The sequence below is a fragment of the Macaca nemestrina genome, chromosome 2 (genome assembly GCF_043159975.1).
Source record: "Macaca nemestrina isolate mMacNem1 chromosome 2, mMacNem.hap1, whole genome shotgun sequence".
Taxonomy (NCBI): domain Eukaryota; kingdom Metazoa; phylum Chordata; class Mammalia; order Primates; family Cercopithecidae; genus Macaca; species Macaca nemestrina.
This window is the reverse complement of record NC_092126.1, coordinates 92,282,796-92,302,452: the sequence shown is the minus strand read 5'-3', so window position 1 is coordinate 92,302,452 and position 19,657 is coordinate 92,282,796. Positions and strand designations below refer to the sequence as shown.

General features: G+C 38.2%; 1 protein-coding gene across 1 annotated transcript in view; it reads left to right on the top strand.

Moving 5' to 3' along the window:
- LOC105489969 (G protein subunit beta 4) overlaps nucleotides 1-19,657 on the top strand; it is a 59,521-nt gene that overhangs the window by 31,031 nt on the left and 8,833 nt on the right. The window contains exons 3-9 of the mRNA XM_011755146.2: nucleotides 1,871-1,909; nucleotides 3,326-3,432; nucleotides 6,583-6,646; nucleotides 8,093-8,255; nucleotides 9,343-9,409; nucleotides 9,518-9,719; nucleotides 18,116-18,332. Coding sequence (XP_011753448.1) covers nucleotides 1,871-1,909; nucleotides 3,326-3,432; nucleotides 6,583-6,646; nucleotides 8,093-8,255; nucleotides 9,343-9,409; nucleotides 9,518-9,719; nucleotides 18,116-18,332 — 859 coding nt within the window. The remainder of the gene's footprint in view (nucleotides 1-1,870; nucleotides 1,910-3,325; nucleotides 3,433-6,582; nucleotides 6,647-8,092; nucleotides 8,256-9,342; nucleotides 9,410-9,517; nucleotides 9,720-18,115; nucleotides 18,333-19,657) is intronic.

The window sequence follows — 19,657 nt, the reverse complement described above, 5'->3', positions numbered from 1 at the left end:
CTACAGGCGCCCGCCACCGCGCCCGGCTAATTTTTTGTATTTTTAGTAGAGACGGGGTTTCACTGTGGTCTCGATCTCCTGACCTTGTGATCCGCCCGCCTCGGCCTCCCAAAGTTCTGGGATTACAGGCTTGAGCCACCGCGCCCGTCCTCTTGTGTAATTGTTATGTCTTTGATTTGGAAAAAAGTATGTATCATCTTTCTTTTGCACAAAGATCTTACCAGATTTTGTGTTTCTTGTGGTGCTGGACAGTACGAATTCAGCCTTTAATTGGGAATACTTTATATTCTGGTTTTTTTGTTGGTTTTGTTTTGCTTTCTTTTTTTTTTTTTTCTCAGAGACAGGGTCTCACTGTTTGCCCAGGCTTGTCTAAAACTCCTGGGCTCAAGCAGTGCTTCCCCCTCAGCCTCCCAAAGTGCTGGGATTATAGGCATGAGCCATCATGCCTGGCCTTATATTCTGTTTTATAATGGATAATAGTGTTCATAAGAGAGAGTTCTCAGTGTAAATAGAATCTTTGCATAATGTAATTTTGCACAGAACCACTGCTAACATATTTGTAGAATTCTTGTGTTCCAACATGATAATTTTTGTTACCAATTTTCACCGTAGTTCAGTAATTTCCATTTGCAGTTTTTAAATTGTGTTACTAATATTAATGTAAGCTCAATGAGGGCAGAGATTTTTGGTGTCTGTTGGTGCCTAGAATAGTGCCTGACACGTAGTGTTCAACCAAGTTTTTTTAACAACTAACTAAATTTAAAAAGATAGTCTAAACAATGGTACTTCATTTTCATGAAGCTTGAAGTCAAAGAACCTTTTTTAAGAATTTGGTCTTCAACTCTACCATTTTTGGAACATGGTCCAGGCCCATCACTGTCATTTCTGGAAACTCTTCATTATAGGAAAGTGGGCTACATTATTCCTTACCAGATGAGGTCTTTAAACCCACAATTTGGCTAAGAATGAAAAAATAAAATCATATGTTTTGTGCCACTGCTTGTGAACACCCTTACTTAGAAATATTCTAAGTGGTTATAAATAGGTTGAAAGGGCAGCCAGAAAGATCATGTCCGCCATCCAGTGTTTGCTGTGAGCTGAAGCAGGCATTTTTCCCTTGGCTGACTGGAACAAGTTGTCCATTTGGGACATTTATTCAGCAAACATTGTGTGCCTTCTCCTTGCCCAGGAGTATGCAAGTACTTAAACACTGTATAGGAAAAAAAAAAATTGAAGAGGATACTACTGTAACCTTTGTGGAAAAAAGTTTCAGTCTAGCAGAAAGGATTTAATTGCATTTCTTATTTTTCTATGTGTATAAATCCTCTAAATTTGTTAACTGATAAATTTTTAAAAAACTGATTAAGTTTGGTTTAAAACTTTTTTTGTTTATTAAATATCTCTTTGCAGTCTTTAATTTTTTGTTAATTTCTGCTTCACCATCTTCCTTTTGATAATCCTTTTCAGTTTGTATTAAAATTTGAGGTCTCTCAAATTTTTATTGACATCTCTCAGATTTTGTTCAGAAGAGGCAAATCCATAGAGAAATAAAGTAAATTAGTGATTGTTAAGGGCTGTGAGAGAAAAAGGAATTAGGAGATACGGGGTTTCTTTTTTGGGGTGATGTAAATGTTCTGTAATTAGTGGTGATGGTTACACAACATCGTGATACTAAAAACCACTGGATTATATGCCTTAAAATGGTTAAAATGGTTCGATTTAGGTTATATGGTTTTTATGTTAAAACATTTTTTAAAGATTATGTGGTATAGTGAAAAGTAAATTAGCAAATCTACATTTTCAAAAAAAGTATCACTGTAGTCATTCCACAGGTTTCTAAATGCATTATAATCATCCTTCTTTACTTCAGGATGCTCGGAAAGCATGTAATGATGCAACGCTTGTTCAGGTAAAGTTTTGTTTTTCTTTATTTCATTTTGGTAACTCATAAAATAATTTGACATTGAGGCAAATGACAGATCCTTGTATTAGTACTTAATTGAAAAAAGTTAAATGAAATCTCGTGTAAAAGCACTTTATAATTTGCCAAATGCTATACAGTGCGAGTGCTTTTTAAAATATATTGTTAAAATAGACGTCTATGGAAAAATAAATGCTATACAAATATACCAGCTATACCAACATGGTGAAACCTCATCTCTACTAAAAATACAAAAAGTTATCTGGGCATAATCCCAGCTAGTCGGGAGGTTGAAGCAGGAGAATTACTTGAACCCGGGAGGCAGAGGTTGCAGTGAGCCAAGATTGCACCATTGCATTCCAGCCTGGGCGACAGAGTGAGACGCCGTCTCAAAGAAAAAAAAAAAAATTATATATATATATGTACATATATATATGTATGCATAAGTATACACACACACACATATGTGTATATATATAGATTCAAGGCCAAGCATGGTGGCTCATGCCTGTAATCCCAGTACTTTGGGAGGCTGAGGTGGGAGGATCACTTGGGGTCAGGAGTTTGAGGCCAGCCTGGCCAACATGGTGAAACCCTGTCTCTACTAGAAAAAAAAATTAGCTGGGCCTGGTGGTGCCTGCCTGTAATCCTAGCTACTTGGTAGGCTGAGGCAGGATAATCGCTTGAACCTGGTAGGCAGATTTTACAATGAGCCAAGATCACACCACTGCATTCCAGCCTAGGACACAGAGTAAGACTCTGTCTCAAAAAAAAAAAAAAAGGATTATGTATATTTATGTATGTATATATGTATATATAGATTCATATAGTTTATGCTTCTTTTTAAATAGTTTCTGATTCTTTTTGGTATACCCGAATTAAGTGGTTTTTTTTCCTTGTGAAAACTCGTAGGTTGGGAATGATAGTAAGAGGGGTTAAGAAAACTAATATTTTAAAAATCTTTGGAAGGCTTCATGTTTAATTAATATTGATAATTATTATTAAGGAAGTATTTTATGTGCTTTACAAATATAAAATTGGCTTTCTTACAGTTAAAATTATAAATGTTTACTGTGATCATTTGCTACTAGATTTTTATTTGTGGCTGGCTTTTTATTAAAGCATAGAGGTTTATCTATTTTTAGTTAACAGTCTGCAGAAGGCATTCTTATTATATATTTATATATATTATTTATAATAGCACGTAGGATTATTTTAAACTAATCATAATTTTCATGAACATATTTATCCCATAACGGCTCTGTGGAATTATATCTATTAAATTTCTTCGATTACTATAAATGTACTTTATGTTTGTTTTTTTCACTCCTCACTGTTTGTAGTTCAAGTTGTCTCATGAACCATGACTAAGGTAAAGAATAACATTTTTGTTGCTTTCAAAAGATTACATCAAATATGGACTCCGTGGGTCGAATACAAATGCGAACAAGACGTACACTGAGGGGCCACCTAGCTAAAATCTATGCTATGCACTGGGGATACGATTCCAGGTTTGTACCTGTCATTACCTGTCATTTTTAAACTGTCTCAGAATTATTTTCATTAAGAACTATCATTTGCATTTTCTTTGTTTAAAAAGTATATTCATGAAGCATTTGCAGAAAATGCATCTCAGATGAAGGAACATGTTGCTTTCACTAAGAATATTAATTGACTCTTTAAAAGTTAAAAAATTTTTAATATGGAATCCAGGACAACTGTTTAGAAGAGGATTCCTTTTCTTTGCAGTGGGACATTGCAGACTGTGTTTTTTAAATATGCTCAAAGCATTTTTCCTGTGTATTAACTTTGAGACTTCAGTTAATAAGCAAATATTTATTCAACACCTTCTATGTGCAAGTTATTGGTTATTGCTATAGGTACTTAATACATAAATTTGCAAATAATGGAAATTACACCAAACAAAGTTATTTCTATTGAATACATCTTTTACTCCCTTGACCCCATCACAGAAAGGCGTGTACTTGAATGTGCAAGCTGACCGTCTGCAGGTGCAGGGGCACACGCACAGCTGCCACCTGGCCTGCAGTTACATAGATTGCTCATCACTGTCATTCACTATGTGTATAAGGCTACAGTGCAGCCTGTGCTTTTTCCATTGTCTGGCAATAGCAGGTGTGTCTGCTGCCACAGTGATTTACTTGTTCCTTTGATTTGGTTAATCTTAATGGGAAATGCCTAAACCGAGAAACTTCTGTTTTTTAATAGAAGTTGCACGTTTATTCTCTTCTCCCTGGAGACACTAAAATTGTAAAGTAGAAGAAGCCTCAATTGTTGCTCTAATTGGGATACTTGACCACAATAATATCGACATGTCATAAAAGTATACAATTGACAACTGACATAATGTCTTCATCTTTTTCTTTCTTTCTTTTTTTTTTTTTTTTTTTTGAGACAGGGTTTCACTCTTATTGCCCAGGCTGAAGTGCAATGGGCGATATCGGCTCACTGCAACCTCTGCCTCCCAGGTTCAGTGGCTTCTCCTGCCTTAGCCTCCCAAGTAGCTGGGATTACAGCATCCACAACCATGCCTGACTAATTTTTCTATTTTTAGTAGAGAGGGGGTTTCACCATGTTAGCCAGCCTGGTCTTGAACTCCTGCCCCTCAGGTGATCCAACCGCCTCAGCCTCCCAAAGTGCTGGGATTAATCAGGTGTGAGCTACCGCGCCTGGCCGAATATCTTACTCTTTTTCTTAAAGGAGTTTAAGATAAAAATAGTTTACCTGTTGATAAAGCATATTTTTAATTCAAAATATAATAACATGAAACAGTGTTTATGGTTCTTGCTTTCCTTAAACATTTTCTCAAGACTGTTAATCTTCATAGAAAACTGAAAGTATCACCCAGGAACCTATCTCACATAGTCTTCCCACCCATCGTATTGTCAGTCCATTACTTAATGTTCTCCTTAACTCTTATGCTGATGATGGCAATTGATTTCTAAAGAATTTTCTTGGCCGGGCGCGGTGGCTCAAGCCTGTAATCCCAGCACTTTGGGAGGCCGAGACGGGCGGATCACGAGGTCAGGAGATCAAGACCATCCTGGCTAACATGGTGAAACTCCGTCTCTACTAAAAATACAAAAAACTAGCCGGGCGAGGTGGCGGGCGCCTGTAGTCCCAGCTACTCGGGAGGCTGAGGCAGGAGAATGGCGTAAACCCGGGAGGCGGAGCTTGCAGTGAACTGAGATCTGGCCACTGAACTCCAGCCCGGGCTACAGAGCAAGACTCCGTCTCAAAAAATAAAAAAAAAAAATTAAAAAAAATTAAAAAAAAAAGAATTTTCTTTAGATTCCATCCTATACGCCACTATCAGATAGATCTTCCCTTTTGTAAAACTTTGTAGTGATTGCTACCTGAGAACCTGATAAATTTATTTACCTCTAGGGAAGGTAAATAACTGGGTGGCTGATGATAGACCCAGGAAGGGGCCTTTTAAATTTTTTTCTGTATATCCTTTTTTATTTTTTGAATTTTACACCATGGTGAAAAATAAAAATTCCAAACAAGGCTGGGCGTGGTGGTTTATACCTGTAATCCTAGAACTTTGGGAGGCCAAGCAGGTGGATCACTTGAGGTCAAGAGTTCGAGACCAGCCTGGCCAACATGGTGAGATCCCATCTTACCAGTTGTGGTGGTGTGCACCTGTTATGCCAGCCATTCGGGAGGCTGAGGCAGGAGAATCACTTGAACCTGAGAGACAGAGGTTGCAGTGAGCTGAGATCACGCCATTGGACTCCAGCCTGGGTGACACAGTGAGACTCTGTCTCCAAAAAAAAAAAAAAAAAAAAAATCCAAACAAAACGAATTTAGTGGCTAAAATTACTTAGGAGTTCATACTCTAGCTTAACAAAGCTTTCTGCAGTTTAAGCCCAGTCTGCTTTTCTCACCTTATTTTTCCTTTTTCTCACAAACTCTGTACTACTGGAAGACTCACAATTTCTGAAACACTCACTGTGTTTTTCTACCTGTCATTGATCTTAAAGCTTTCTCCTAAAATACAGCCTTTTCTCTGTCTTTAGCTCTCAACATTTTCTTTCAAGACTCATTCTCTTTTGATTAACTCAACTAGCCATTGTTCCTCCTTTACTCTCCTGTGGTATTTATTTTATACCCCTCTTCTGACAGTTTTTACTTATTTGATTTAGTATAAATATGAGTAAATGTCTTATCTTCACCAGATGGTAGAGGCCTCAAGAGCAGGAGATGTATCCTGCATTGTACCTCTAGTACTGTCATATTCTCAGGCTCTCAATTGGTGTTTTTAGATTGGATGAAGTATGGTTGTTAGGCTACTATGTACATTCTTGTCATTAAATTTAAGTAAGTCAGTAAGTACTAAACCAGTCAGCTAATATCCCTCCAAATCTTGTATAACTAAAATGTTGTTATGACAAAAAAGTTTAATCATAGCCAGACATTTTTAGTCAGTTGCTAAATTTTATTTTATGAAACATGTTCAAAATTTTTGGCATGCAGCATACATTTTTTAAAAGTTGGAAGAACATATTTTGGTATCAAGTTTTTAATTATAAAGATTGTATTTTTTTCTGAATTATTCTACATTAATGCAATGCATAACCAATTTAAGCTGTTTTTTCCCTCTAAGTGTCAAATTATTTTTGTGTTTGTTCCTCTAGGCTGCTAGTCAGTGCTTCCCAAGATGGAAAATTAATTATTTGGGATAGCTATACAACAAATAAGGTAGAATTTCTTCATAATTATTTTTAAATAACCTTATATTTGTTTGGCTGTTTACCAGTTCTTTCCTTTATTCTTTTACCTCAAACTTAAATTGCTTCCTGGGTTAAATTTATTATAGTTTATTTTAATCTAGTTCTTCTCTTTTGTCTTAGTGTTTGCTTTTAATGTTTAACCCTTTTTTATTTCCAAAGATGACTTTGTGTTTTACTAGAGTGCTCATATTTAATTTATGAATATTAGAAAAAGTACCATTATACATGTACTAATAAATGATTTTTTAAAATCCCCATTTCCTAATGTGACAAAGACCCAGAGATTGTAATTTCTAGTTGTGGATAAGTTAGATGGCTAGTGTGAAGCTCTTCTTTGGCCCACTCCAGGCATTGATTTGTGCTTCTGGACTGCTTAGAAGATACAGTAGATTGGAGGCAAATGACAACTTGTTTAGATCTCTTGGGGGTAACAGACTGTGGATGGTCCTAATACATCCACTGGAAGGAATCCCCAGTTTAAAATTGTTGAGTGGTAGTGAAAAAGCTTCAAGAATACTTTGATAAGTTTAAGACATTTATACTCTGTGTATACATATTAGTATTTTTATTAAACATTTGAAAATACCATTTTGTGAAATAAACAATAGCTTCAACCCGATTGAGATTTTAAAGCAGGCTAAGACAGTTTTGTAATATAATAGTTTTTCTTTATTGATCATCATTAAGCATGTTATCTTTCAACTATATTTTCATAAAACCAAAAAATGTATTTTAAGCATATTATTTTAGGTTAAGTGAGAGCATAGTAGTAATCCTGCCATGTGTTGATTCCCTGTATGGACTGTTTAGCCGTGGTATTCTCATACACCTTACTTTTTTCCATCTGACTTTCAAATTATTGGTGTTAGGGTAATAAGGCAGCAGATAGCGTTGTGACCAGATCAATGCAAAACTATCACCATTGTTTGAATGAGAGCCCAGAATAAGGGCCTATTAATAGAGGGATGCTAGTGTCATCTTTTCATAGAAGACTCATGTAATCGACTCTGAGACTTGCTAATTATCTCCCTAGTTCTTGTTCAGAGTTATGTTTGAGGAATTTTGAGCACTATTACAAAAATGAAAATTCTATTAAAACCTTTAACATTTTACACTTAATTTTTCAAATGGCAATATATTAACATTGAAACTTCTTTATGTTCTTTATTAAGAGAATTATTTCCAAGAAGAGCACTTTTTGACTCATGATTTGATAATACAAAATAATAGGCATTTTAATGTGCATTAGCATTTTATTTTTCATGGTTCACTTTCTCAAGCCATTATTTTATTTGACTTATCTTTCTTAGATGTATTTAATTTTTAGTAATATTTACTTCATTGTAAATGGGTTTATGCAATAGATGATGGTTTTTGTAATCTGAGTGATGTGTGACTGGTGTGTGCCCTACAGATGCATGCTATTCCTTTGAGGTCCTCCTGGGTGATGACCTGTGCTTATGCTCCCTCTGGTAATTATGTTGCCTGTGGAGGCTTGGACAACATCTGCTCTATATATAACTTAAAGACCAGAGAGGGAAATGTGAGAGTGAGCCGAGAGTTGCCGGGTCACACAGGTGAGCTTCCTTAAATATTCTTTCCCACCACACGTGATTCCTTGTGTAGAATGTGCTGATCAAGGTCATATAACAGATTGTGCTCGGCTGGCTAAAGGATGAGGATTAATCGGGTGGGAAAAGAAATTATTATGAACCAAAGGAAACATTAACTTTTTATAGTCATACAAACAATCATAATTTTGTTTTTCTTTCAAAAATAGCTGTATTGTTTTTGTAAAAATGATAAGTTTATGGCACAAAATTCAAACTCATGAAAAATAAAGCAAATAAAATGTTCTCCATTTTCTGCTGCCATATAACCATTATGGGATTGTGGCATCTGTACTCAATTATATAGTTGAGAGTATGCATTAAGGTGCATTAGTGAAATACTTTTCACCATGATAGTGTATTGCTTTGTTTGCCAGTGTGCCCATCATAGTTCAGTAGTGTAGTATTGGGTTAATGGTGTTAATTAGGAATTTATTGCCACTGATCTGGTTTCCATCCATCTGAATTTTTAACCATACTATTTGACCTTGCTTTTATAAAATCTCTAGAATGATGTTTTCCTGACATTTCCGTGTTTTGAAACACTGATGAATGCTGAGCATTCAAATGCCACATCTTTCATAAAGTCTTCACTGTTGTTCTTTTGATTTCTCACGATATTTTTTTTTTTAATATTTTTTATTTGAAAAAAAATTTTTTTAACCACTCCTTGCAGAGCAGGGCTAACTCACAGGCGGTGCGCCCAGAGGCGTCCTCTCACAGTATTTTAAAAGTATTTCTCCAGGGTGCTTAACACAGTCGGCCATAGATTATAGTTCTTCCCAAGGTAATTGTCTTAGGTGGCAGGGGCTGTGTCTTGCTCAGTTTGGTAGCTTTCAGAGTACCCAGCACAATGTCATTAACACGGTAAATGCCTAAGAATGGTTTGTTGATAACATTTAATTTATAGACAGTGTAGGATTTGAAGTAACTAAAAGTAGAACTATGTTGTTGCCCAAGTATTCTATTTTTAACAATATGTATTGCTATTTCATATGGTAGCTGAGATATTCAATCAGTGATAACCTAAAATTTGCTACTCTTTATGCTGTAGGGTACTTGTCCTGCTGTCGTTTTTTAGATGACAGCCAAATTGTTACAAGTTCAGGAGACACAACTTGGTAAGTTTATTTCAGAAGCACACTGATTATGGGTGTGAGGGTGGTAGCAGGAACTGACATAAGAAGAGGTCATTGTCATTAAGTGTTGTATTTTATTTTTAATTACAGTGCTTTATGGGACATCGAAACTGCCCAGCAGACCACCACATTCACTGGGCATTCTGGAGATGTGATGAGTCTTTCTGTGAGTCCTGACATGAGGACTTTTGTTTCTGGTGCTTGTGATGCCTCTTCCAAATTATGGGATATTCGAGATGGAATGTGTAGACAGTCTTTCACGGGACATGTCTCAGATATTAATGCTGTCAGTGTAAGTGAATAGCATTTCCAGAGAAAATTTATTATGCATTTAAAATATTGAGCTCTGTGGCATGATTTTAACAACAAATTGCCTCCAAGGATTCTTATAAATAATGTGCTCTCATAACTTTGAATCTCCAAGTAATAAGCGTTTTTGATTTTTTTAAAAAAGAAAGCTTCAATTCGTAGTCCTAGATCTTTTTTATTATTGTTGGATTTTGTTGTTGTTGTTGTTGTTGTTTGATTTTTTGAGACAGTCTTGCTCTGTCATCCAGGCTGGATTACAACAGCACAGTCATGGCTCACTGTGGCCTCGACCTCCTGGGCTCAAGCAATCCTCCCACCTCAGTCTCCTGGTAGCTAGGATTACAGGCACACACCACCATACACGGCCAATTTTTGTATTTTTTTATAGAGATGGAGTTTTGCCATGTTGTCCAGGCCGGTCTCGAACTCCTGAGCTGAAGCAATCCTCCTGCCTCAGCCTCCCAAAGTGTTGGGATTACAGGCATGAGCCATTGTTCCTGGCAACCTAGGTTTTTAATTGCTGGTGAATATCACTTTTTTTTTTTTTTCAAAGTAGAGGGAGGGATTATCATGAGTAAACAAGCAGATCATGGATGTTCTAACAGTGAATTTAGATGAGAAAAAAGTGTTGTATCTCTGGGACCAAAGCAAACAACTCAGAGAGAACAATAAGGATGAAAACAGCAGCTGATGAGTGTGGAGTATAGCTTTTGAAGGCAGTGCAGCCCGGGACTAATCTTAGTTCTGCTGCCATCAAGCACCTGTGTGACGCTAGTCATGCTGTCTAATCTTCGTGAACCTAAGATTCTTCAGTTTTTAAAATAGGGATAATACCACCTACATCAGAGAATGGTGTGGAGACTAAATTAGGTATTAGATGCTCAGTAAATGGTATAAATAATAATAATTATTATTATTTAGAGACAGGGTCTCACTTGGTTGCCCAGGCTACAGGGCAGTGGCATGGTCATATCTCACAGCAGCCTTGAACTCCTAGGCTCAAGTGATCTTCCTGCCTCAACCTCAGGAGTACTGGGACTGCAGGCACTCACCACCACAGCTGGCTGGTTTTTTTTTTTTGTTTTTTTTTAAATCTTTGGTAGAGGCAGAGTCTCATTATGTTGCCCAGGCTGCTCTTGAACTCCTGGGCTCAGCGGTCCTCCCACCTCAGCCTCCCAAAGTGCTGGGATTACGAGGCATGAGCTACCATGCCTCGCTGGTATCAATTATTTATAAACTACTTCATATTTTATAAAACTACCTAAACAGATAACCATAAATAGATTAAGCCAGGTAAAAAGTACTCAGTATATAAGAGGATAAGCTAGTCATAGGTGTCTGTAAATTAGGATAAAGTGAAAATAACATTTTGAATGACAATCAAAATGATTATGAAATAGTCAGAATTGATGGGGAGGGGTGTTAAAAGAAGGTAGGATACTGCTTGAGTTAGGTTACCTAAGCAGATCACATATGACTAGAGTGTCCAAAAGTACCATAATTGCCAAGGATTTTAATGTATGAGAAACATTCTAATTTTGTAACAAGACATTTTTGGGGAAAAAATTAGCTTTTCTTTATCGTGCACTTACTGAGAGTTATTTTTGTTTTACATGATTTTGTAGAAAACATCAGAGAAAGTAAATGCTGTGCTCACCTCATTCCCACCTCTTCGCCTTAGGCCAACCTGGTTAGATTAATAGAGTTTTAGAGCAGCAAACTTTAACCCTCTCTATCTCTCGGCCCATTACTTTTATCACATTGAGATGTTCTCTCATAATTTGCTAAATTCTTTATCAGGAATGAGTGTTGAATTTTCGTCAAATACTTTTTCTCCATCTAGTGAGGTGTTCGTGTGGTTTTTTCCAGTCAGTTAAAATGGTGTGTTTACATTGATTTTCTTTTTTTTTTTTTTTATTTAAGTCAAAACATTAGTACCATCTTTTAAAACTATAAGTAAATATAGAAGCCTTCCATTTGGAATAAAATGGTTCAAACAAAGATACTGTATATATAACAGTTTTCCTTTTTTCCTATGAAATTATGACCAACTTTATTATATTTTTACTTTCAAATTATATTCAGTGAGGATTTCAACAGTGACATTTCTCACACTGTTTAGAATGTTAGGCTTAGAAATCAAACCGTAATAGTTTCATTTGTGGCTGAGCCCCATATATTCACTGATTGAGTTGCTGAAACTTTCCATTTGACTCTATATTTATGGGGCCTCTAGGTGTCTCTCAGCAGTAAAGACACTGTTAATAATTGTGAACCGTGATTATTATTTTCATTAACTCAGTGCCAGATTCAGTTATTTCTATCATAGATCAAGGCTTTTTTCCTCCCCAGCCCCCACTTTATTAAGGTATAATTGGCAAATTAAATTGTATATATTTACAGTTTATAATGTGGTATCATATTAGTTATAGGGCTTTTTAGGTTATCAATTTCTTTTTGAGTGAACTTTCAAAGATTTTATCTATATCATCTCCATTGTCATATTTATTGGCTTATAGCTGTTTATTATACTCCCTTAATTATTTTTGATATCTATAGAGTTTACAGGATATCCTGCTCTCACGTATGATGTTGGTAATTTGTGTTTTACTTTTTTCCTGATAGTCTAGGACTGTAGGTTGAATTGTGCCCATCTAAAATTTATGTGTTGAAGTCTTCAAGCCCAGGACCTCAGACTGTGACCTTATTTGAAAATAAGGTTGGTCCAGATATAATTGGTTAAAATGAGGTCATAATGGATTGGATGACACTAATCCAGCATGACTATTGTCCTTATAAAAGGGGGAAATTTGGAGACAGACAAGCATAGAGGGAAGATGATGTGAAGAGACACAGGAGAAGACAGTCATCTACAGGACAGAGAGAAGATTACAGATCTTTCTGTCACAGCCCTCAGATATCTTGGTTTCAAGCTTCTAGCCTCCAGAACTGTGAGACAATACATTCCTTTTGTTTAAGCCAACCAGCTTGTGGTGCTTTGCTATTGCAGCCTTAGCAATAAATATATCTGGCTAGAAGTTTTTTTATTTTATCTATATCTATACCTATCTATCAATCAACTATCTGCTCAGAGTACCAGCTTTTGTTCTGAATGATACTCTGCTGTTTTTCTGTTTCATTGATCTTTCACTCTCATCTTTATTATTTCTTTTCTACTGCTTCCGTGGTGTATTAGTTCGTTCTCACACTGCTATGAAGAAATACCTGACACCGGGTAATTTATAAAGAAAAGAGGTTGAATAGACTCACAGTTCTGCATGGCTGGGGAGGCCTCAGGAAACTTACAATCGTGGTGGAAGGCACCTCTCCACAGGGTGGCAGGAGAGAGAATGAGTGCGAAGGGGGAAGCCCCTTGTAAACCATCAGATCTCGTGAGAACTCACTATGGCAAGAACAGCCTTCAGGGAGCCCACCCCCATGATTCAGTTACCTCCCACCGGCTCCCTCACAACACTTGGAGATTTGGGGATTACAATTCAAGATGAGATTTGGGTGGGGAAACAAAGCCAAACTGATCACTTGGGCTTCATTTGCTTTTCTTTTTCTAGGTTTTTTTTCTTTCTTTTCTTTTTTTTTTTTTTTTGAGACAGAGTCTCGCTCTGTTGCCAGGCTGGAGTATAGTGGCGCAATCTCAGCTCACTGCAACCTCTGCCTCCTGGATTCAAGTGATTCTCCTGCCTCAGCCTCCCAGGTAACTGGGACTACAGGTGCACGCCACCATGCTCAGCTAATTTTTGAATTTTTAGTAGAGACGGGTTTCACCATGTTGGCTAGGATGGTCTCGATCTCTTGACCTTGTGATCCGCCTGCCTCTTCCTCCCAAAGTGCTGGGATTACAGGCGTGAGCCACCGTGCCCGGCCTTGTTTTCTTTTCTTTTCTTTTCTTTTCTTTTTTTTTCTTTTTTTTTTTTTTGAGACGGAGTTTCACTCTTGTTGCCCAGGCCGGAGTGCAATGGCGCAATGTGAGCTCCCCACAACCTCTGCCTCCAAGGTTCAAGTGATTCTCCTGCCTCACCTTCCTGAGTAGCTGGGATTACAGGCATGCGCCAACACGCCCGGCTGATATTTTTTGTATTTTTAGTAGAGACAGGGTTTCTCCCTGTGGTCAGGCTGGTCTCAAACTCCTGACCTCAGGTGATCCGCCCACCTCGGCCTCCCAAAGTGCTGGGATTATAGGCATGAGCCACTGCGCCCGGACTTTTTTCTAGTTTTTTAAGATAGAAGCTGATGTCATTGATTTGGAACTTTTTAAGATAGAAGCTGATGTCATTGATTTGGAACTTTTTAAAATTTCTCATATTGGAACTTAAAGCCATAATTTTTTTTTTTTTTTTTTTTTAAGACTGGGTTTCACTCTGTCACCCAGGCTGGAGTGCAGTGGTGCAATCATGGCTCACTGCAGCCTCAACTTCCCTGGGCCCAAGTAGCTGGGTATACAGGTGCATGCCACCATGCCTGGCTATTTGTGTGTGTGTGTGTGTATTTTTTGCAGAGATAGGGTCTTGCCATGTTGCCCAGGCTGGTCTCGAACTCCTGGGCTGAAGTGATCTTTTGCCTTAGCCTCCCAAAGTGCTCGAAATTCAGGAGTGAGCCACCATGCCTGGCCCTTCTTCATGTTTCTTGTGTTTGGATCTATGAATTTCTTTCTTTCTTTTCTTTCTTTCCTTTCTTTTGACCGACTCTCTCTTTGTCAGCCAGGCTGGAGTACAATTGCACGATCTTGGCTCACTACAACCTCCACCTCCTGGGTTCTCAGCAACCTCCACCTCCCGGGTTCAAGCAATTCTCTTGCCTCATCCTCCTGAGTAGCTGGGACTGCAGGCACACACCACCATGCCTGGCTAATTTTTTGTATTTTTCGTGGAGGTGGGGTTTTATTATGTTGGCCAGGCTGGTCTCAAACTCCTGACCTCAGGTGATCCGCCCGCCTCGGCCTCCCAAAGTGCTGAGATTAAAGGCGTGAGCCACTGCACCCCGGCCCCAATCAGATTTTTTTTCTGTCTCCTCTCTTCCTTCCTTTGGAGACTTTAAGTTACAGAGACATTAAACTACTTGAAGTTTTCCCAGAGCTCCCTCATGTTCTGTTCATTTTATTGTTCAGGATATTTTTCTTGTATTTTACTTTGGATGGTTCCTACTGCTTTGCCTTCATGCGTCTTTTCTCTTCTGTAGTATCTAATCAGCCATGATCCCATCCAGTGCACTTTTCATCCCAGACATTGTCATTGTCCTTGTCTATTAATTTTATCTTCTGTGACTTTTTCTGTTTTTTTCAACTGATTAATTTTTCTCCTAATTATAGGTCATATTTTCTTGCTTTTTTGCATGTCTGGTGAATTTTTATTAGATACCAGACATTGTGAATTTTACCTTGTTGGATGCTAGATAATTCTATATTCATAAAAATATTGTTTAGGTTTGCTCTGGGGCATAGCTAAAATCAGACTGGCCAAGTTAAGTTACTTGGAAATGATTTGATCATTACAGGGTTTGCATGTAAGTTTTGTTAGATGGGACCAGAGTCACACTGTGTGTGCTTAATTTTGCCCCACTGGTGAGGCAAAAGACTTACAAACCCTCTTCCCTATAAATTATGAGGTTTTTCCTGTGTATTATGAGGTTTTCCCTCTGGCTGGAGAGGATAGGCATCATTCTCATCCTATGTATGCACCAGGGTTTGTTTCCTCTAATCTCTTTGGGTGTTTCTTTTCTGCTTGATTAGTTTTCTCACACGACTCTGCTGATTGGTACTCAGTTGAATACCTAAAAGAGGCCCTCCACATGCCTCTGGAGTTTTCTCTTTGCCAAACTTTGCCCTCTCCGACACTCTCTGTGAACTCTAGCTGCTGTGGGCTTCTTGGATTCCCAGTGCTGTCTCCTCAACTCAGGGAGGCCAGTGGGCTCCAGCTGCGTTTCTCTTCCCTTCACCACGACCTGTAAACTTTCATAGTAAGGTAGTAAGATGGAGCAGTTGTAGGAATTATTTATTTATTTACTTATTTATTTTGAGACAGAGTCTCATTCTTTCACCCAGGCTGGAGTACAGTGGCGTGATCTCGGCTCACTGCAACCTCCGCCTCCCAGGTTCAAGGGATTCTCCTGCCTCAACCTCCCAAGTAGCTGGGACTGCCGGCACCTGCCACCACACTGTGCTAATTTTTATATTTTTGGTAGAGACAGGGTTTCACTATGTTGGGCAGGCTGGTCTCGAACTCCTGACCTCAGGTGATCTGCCCACCTCAGCCTCCCAAAGTGCTGGGATTACAGGTGTGAGCCACCACACCCGGCCTCTTTTATTTATTGTTTCTCAGAGGCACACTCCTTCGTTGACTGATATCCAGTGTTTTTAGAACCATGTTTTATATATTTTTGTCCAGTTGTTTTTAGTTCTTTAAGGTGTGGAGCAAATCCAATCATTATTTCTCTGTTTTGGCTGGAAGCAGAAGGATAGCCAAGAAGTAATTTTTAAAAAAATATCTTAGTGGCCAGGCGCGGTGGCTCAAGCCTGTAATCCCAGCACTTTGGGAGGCCGAGACGGGCGAATCACAAGGTCAGGAGATCGAGACCATCCTGGCTAACACAGTGAAACCCCGTCTCTACTAAAAAATGCAAAAAAAACTAGCTGGGCGAGTTGGCGGGCGCCTGTAGTCCCAGCTACTCGGGAGGCTGAGGTAGGAGAATGGCGTAAACCCCGGAGGTGGAGCTTGCAGTGAGCTGAGATCCGGCCACTGCACTCCAGCCTGGGTGACAGAGCCAGACTCCGTCTCAAAAAAAAAAAAAAAAAAAAAAAAAAATCTTAGTTGAAGAAAAACATTGAGTTGAAGGTCTAAGGGTCTTATGAAGTAGTTTTTAAAAAGTAATTAAAAGAGGGGCCAGGCGCTGTGGCTCATGCCCGTAATCTCAGCACTTTGGGAGGCTGAGGCAGGCAGATCACTTGAGGCCAGGAGTTCAAGACCACCCTGGCCAACATAATGAAACCCTGTCTCTACTAAAAATGCAAAAAAGTTAGCCAGGCGTTGTGGTGCATGCCTGTAATCCCAGCTACTGAGGAGACTGAGGCAGGAGAATTACTTGAACCCAGGAGGCAGAAGTTGTAGTGAGCTGAGATTGCGCCACTGCACTCTAGCCTGGGCGACAGAGCAAGACTCCATCTCAAAAATAACAAAGAAAAGTAAGAAAAACCAACACGTCCTGTTGAATTTAGAGTATCAAAAGATGGAAGAAAATTCAAGATGAAAACGCAGATTACCTAGATATAAGAGATTAAAAACCAAGCTAACCTCACCCTTTTTCACAGTAGACACTGCTGGAAGGCTCCTGAAGAATATCTGCCAAGTGTTAAGGGAGAAATACTGTATCAGAGATCATAGCCATGATGTAGGGAGAAAATACACTAAATAGAATATAGGATAAGATATTAAGGCCCAAGAATAATCACATAAGGCATTACACATAAATGATGACTGCTATTGAAAGATATGGAATAAACTTAACTATAATGTTGTTTGCAAGAAACACACCTAAAGCAAAATGACCCAGGAAGGCTAAATGTAACAATGAGAGAGTGGGTAAGTCATAAACTGGAAGGAAATCTGCAGTAATATTACTATATTGCTATTAACCGAAGTAGAATTGGAGCAAAAACTATAAGATGAGAGAAGTTTTATCTTAATAAAATAGACAGTAGTGACACCATAACATCGAAATTCATAAAACAAAAGCCATTAAAAATTCAAGGACCCAGAACACCATTGTGTAGGAGACTTTAGTAGACAACTTGGAAATACTGATACCTTAAGAAGGCACGAAATAAGATATTGAGGATGTGAATAGTGTTGTTTAATAATGTTGACTTGACAGTGTATTGTACATTGCACCATATTTGGGTTTTACCAAATATGCAGTATATTACCTTTCTAAAATCTGAAAAATTCTGAATTCTGAAAAAGAACTGTCCTAAGGGGTCCTTATAACCCTATGAGGATTGTGGACCTTTTATCTCCTTGCCACTCGTTCTGCAGTAGCCACACACACACACACACATATATTCTATAAATATTACTACTTGCCTTAAATGTTTCAATATGACATATGGAGAACCAGAGCCAGTATTTGTTGAATACTTGCTGTGTTCTGAACAATAGGCTATATACTTTGCATATGTTATTTAATTCAATCCCAACCAACACTTTGAAATGGAATCTAAGGCTCAAAATATTTAAGAATCTTTAGTGCCCAACATCGCTCACCTGGTAAGTAGCCAAGTTGGAATATTAGTCTAGATTTGTCTATTATTACACTGCCTCCTATGATTTTGCATACATCTGTAGAATAAATGTTTGTTACTCTCCTGTCTAGTTTTTCCCCAATGGATATGCCTTCGCCACTGGCTCTGATGATGCCACTTGCCGGCTCTTTGACCTTCGTGCAGATCAAGAGTTATTATTGTATTCTCATGACAATATCATCTGTGGAATCACTTCCGTAGCCTTCTCAAAAAGTGGGCGTCTCTTGTTGGCTGGTTACGATGACTTTAATTGTAACGTATGGGACACGCTAAAAGGAGATCGTGCAGGTTAGTAAATCAGTCCACATTAGGTTCTGATTTTCAGGAAGTGTGAAGAGGTTCCCGTCAGTTGTGTTCTAGGCCTCCATGGACATCTTGGAGTTGTGGGAAGTGGTAACCCAGTGCTTCTCATCATGTTCTTTATTGTTACCCTTTGTTTGTGGTTATAATCCATAAGCCATATTTATACTTTTGCTTTCTGAAGAATCACACTGAAGTCTGTAATATTTTCTTGTTTCATAGACTTCAAAGTTAAAGATGGATAGTGAATGTGATTCAGTGTGGTATTTTAGAAATCACACTTTTCTATCACCTGACAGGAAACATTGTAACTGTTCGTTTTCTTCCTTCTGAAGCAGATCTTGTATGGGACAGGACATACACTTGTCACTTCCCTTAGCCCCACACCCTGAGTCCTCCTCTGCAGCTTCCACAAGATGACAATACACATTAAGTCATACTGGGGACTGTCATTAATAACAAGTCACACAGAGTAATTTTTAACTCTTTTTAAAAATCAAAATTACACTTAAAGGAATCCAATTGTCCTATATAGCTTGTTACCAAAACACGGCATTGCTTCATTCCCAACCCATAGTTTCTGCTCCCCAAAGTAACTACATTTAGTCATTAACTACTCCTCCTCTCTCTCTTCACCTTTGTTTTGTTTTGTTTGGACAGGATCTCTTTATGCTGCTAAGGCTGGTTTCTTCCTGCCTCAACCTCTGGAGTAGCTGGGATTACAGGCTTGAATTACCTCACCTGGCCTACTTACATATCTCTAAATAACATGCCTGTATTGCTGTTACTTGTTTAAAAAAAAAATAGGTGTTATCTGTTGTTGACCTATTATCATGGATGATAAGGGTTTGGTTTTAAGCTGCTCCCACCATAGCCACATTCTTCCCCACCAATTTTTTCCCATATGATAGATTTTGTTTAGAGCCACATTCACTGTTTACATAATTCCGACTTTTTAAAAAGTCATTTGTTGCTGAGCCATGAGACGTATTATGACTTCTTTTGCCATGCGGCTTTTTTTGTAATTTCTAGAGTTAATTTTTTGGCTTATAGTCTTAGTTTTGATGTGCTTCTCACTAATGAATCTTCACACTTTCTGCCACTTTTGATATGTCTTGGAGCAGATCCATTTTCATTGTGCTGGGTATTTAGTGTGCCTTTTTGATCTGGAAACTGATTGCCTTATAGAATAGGGACACTTGGGGGTGGGGGCTTGTTGAATTTTATTTCTTCTCCATTATCATTATTCCCTTTTTCTAGATCTCCCATTATGTTGATAATGGGCTTCCTGGACTGATCCTTTGACTTCTTTT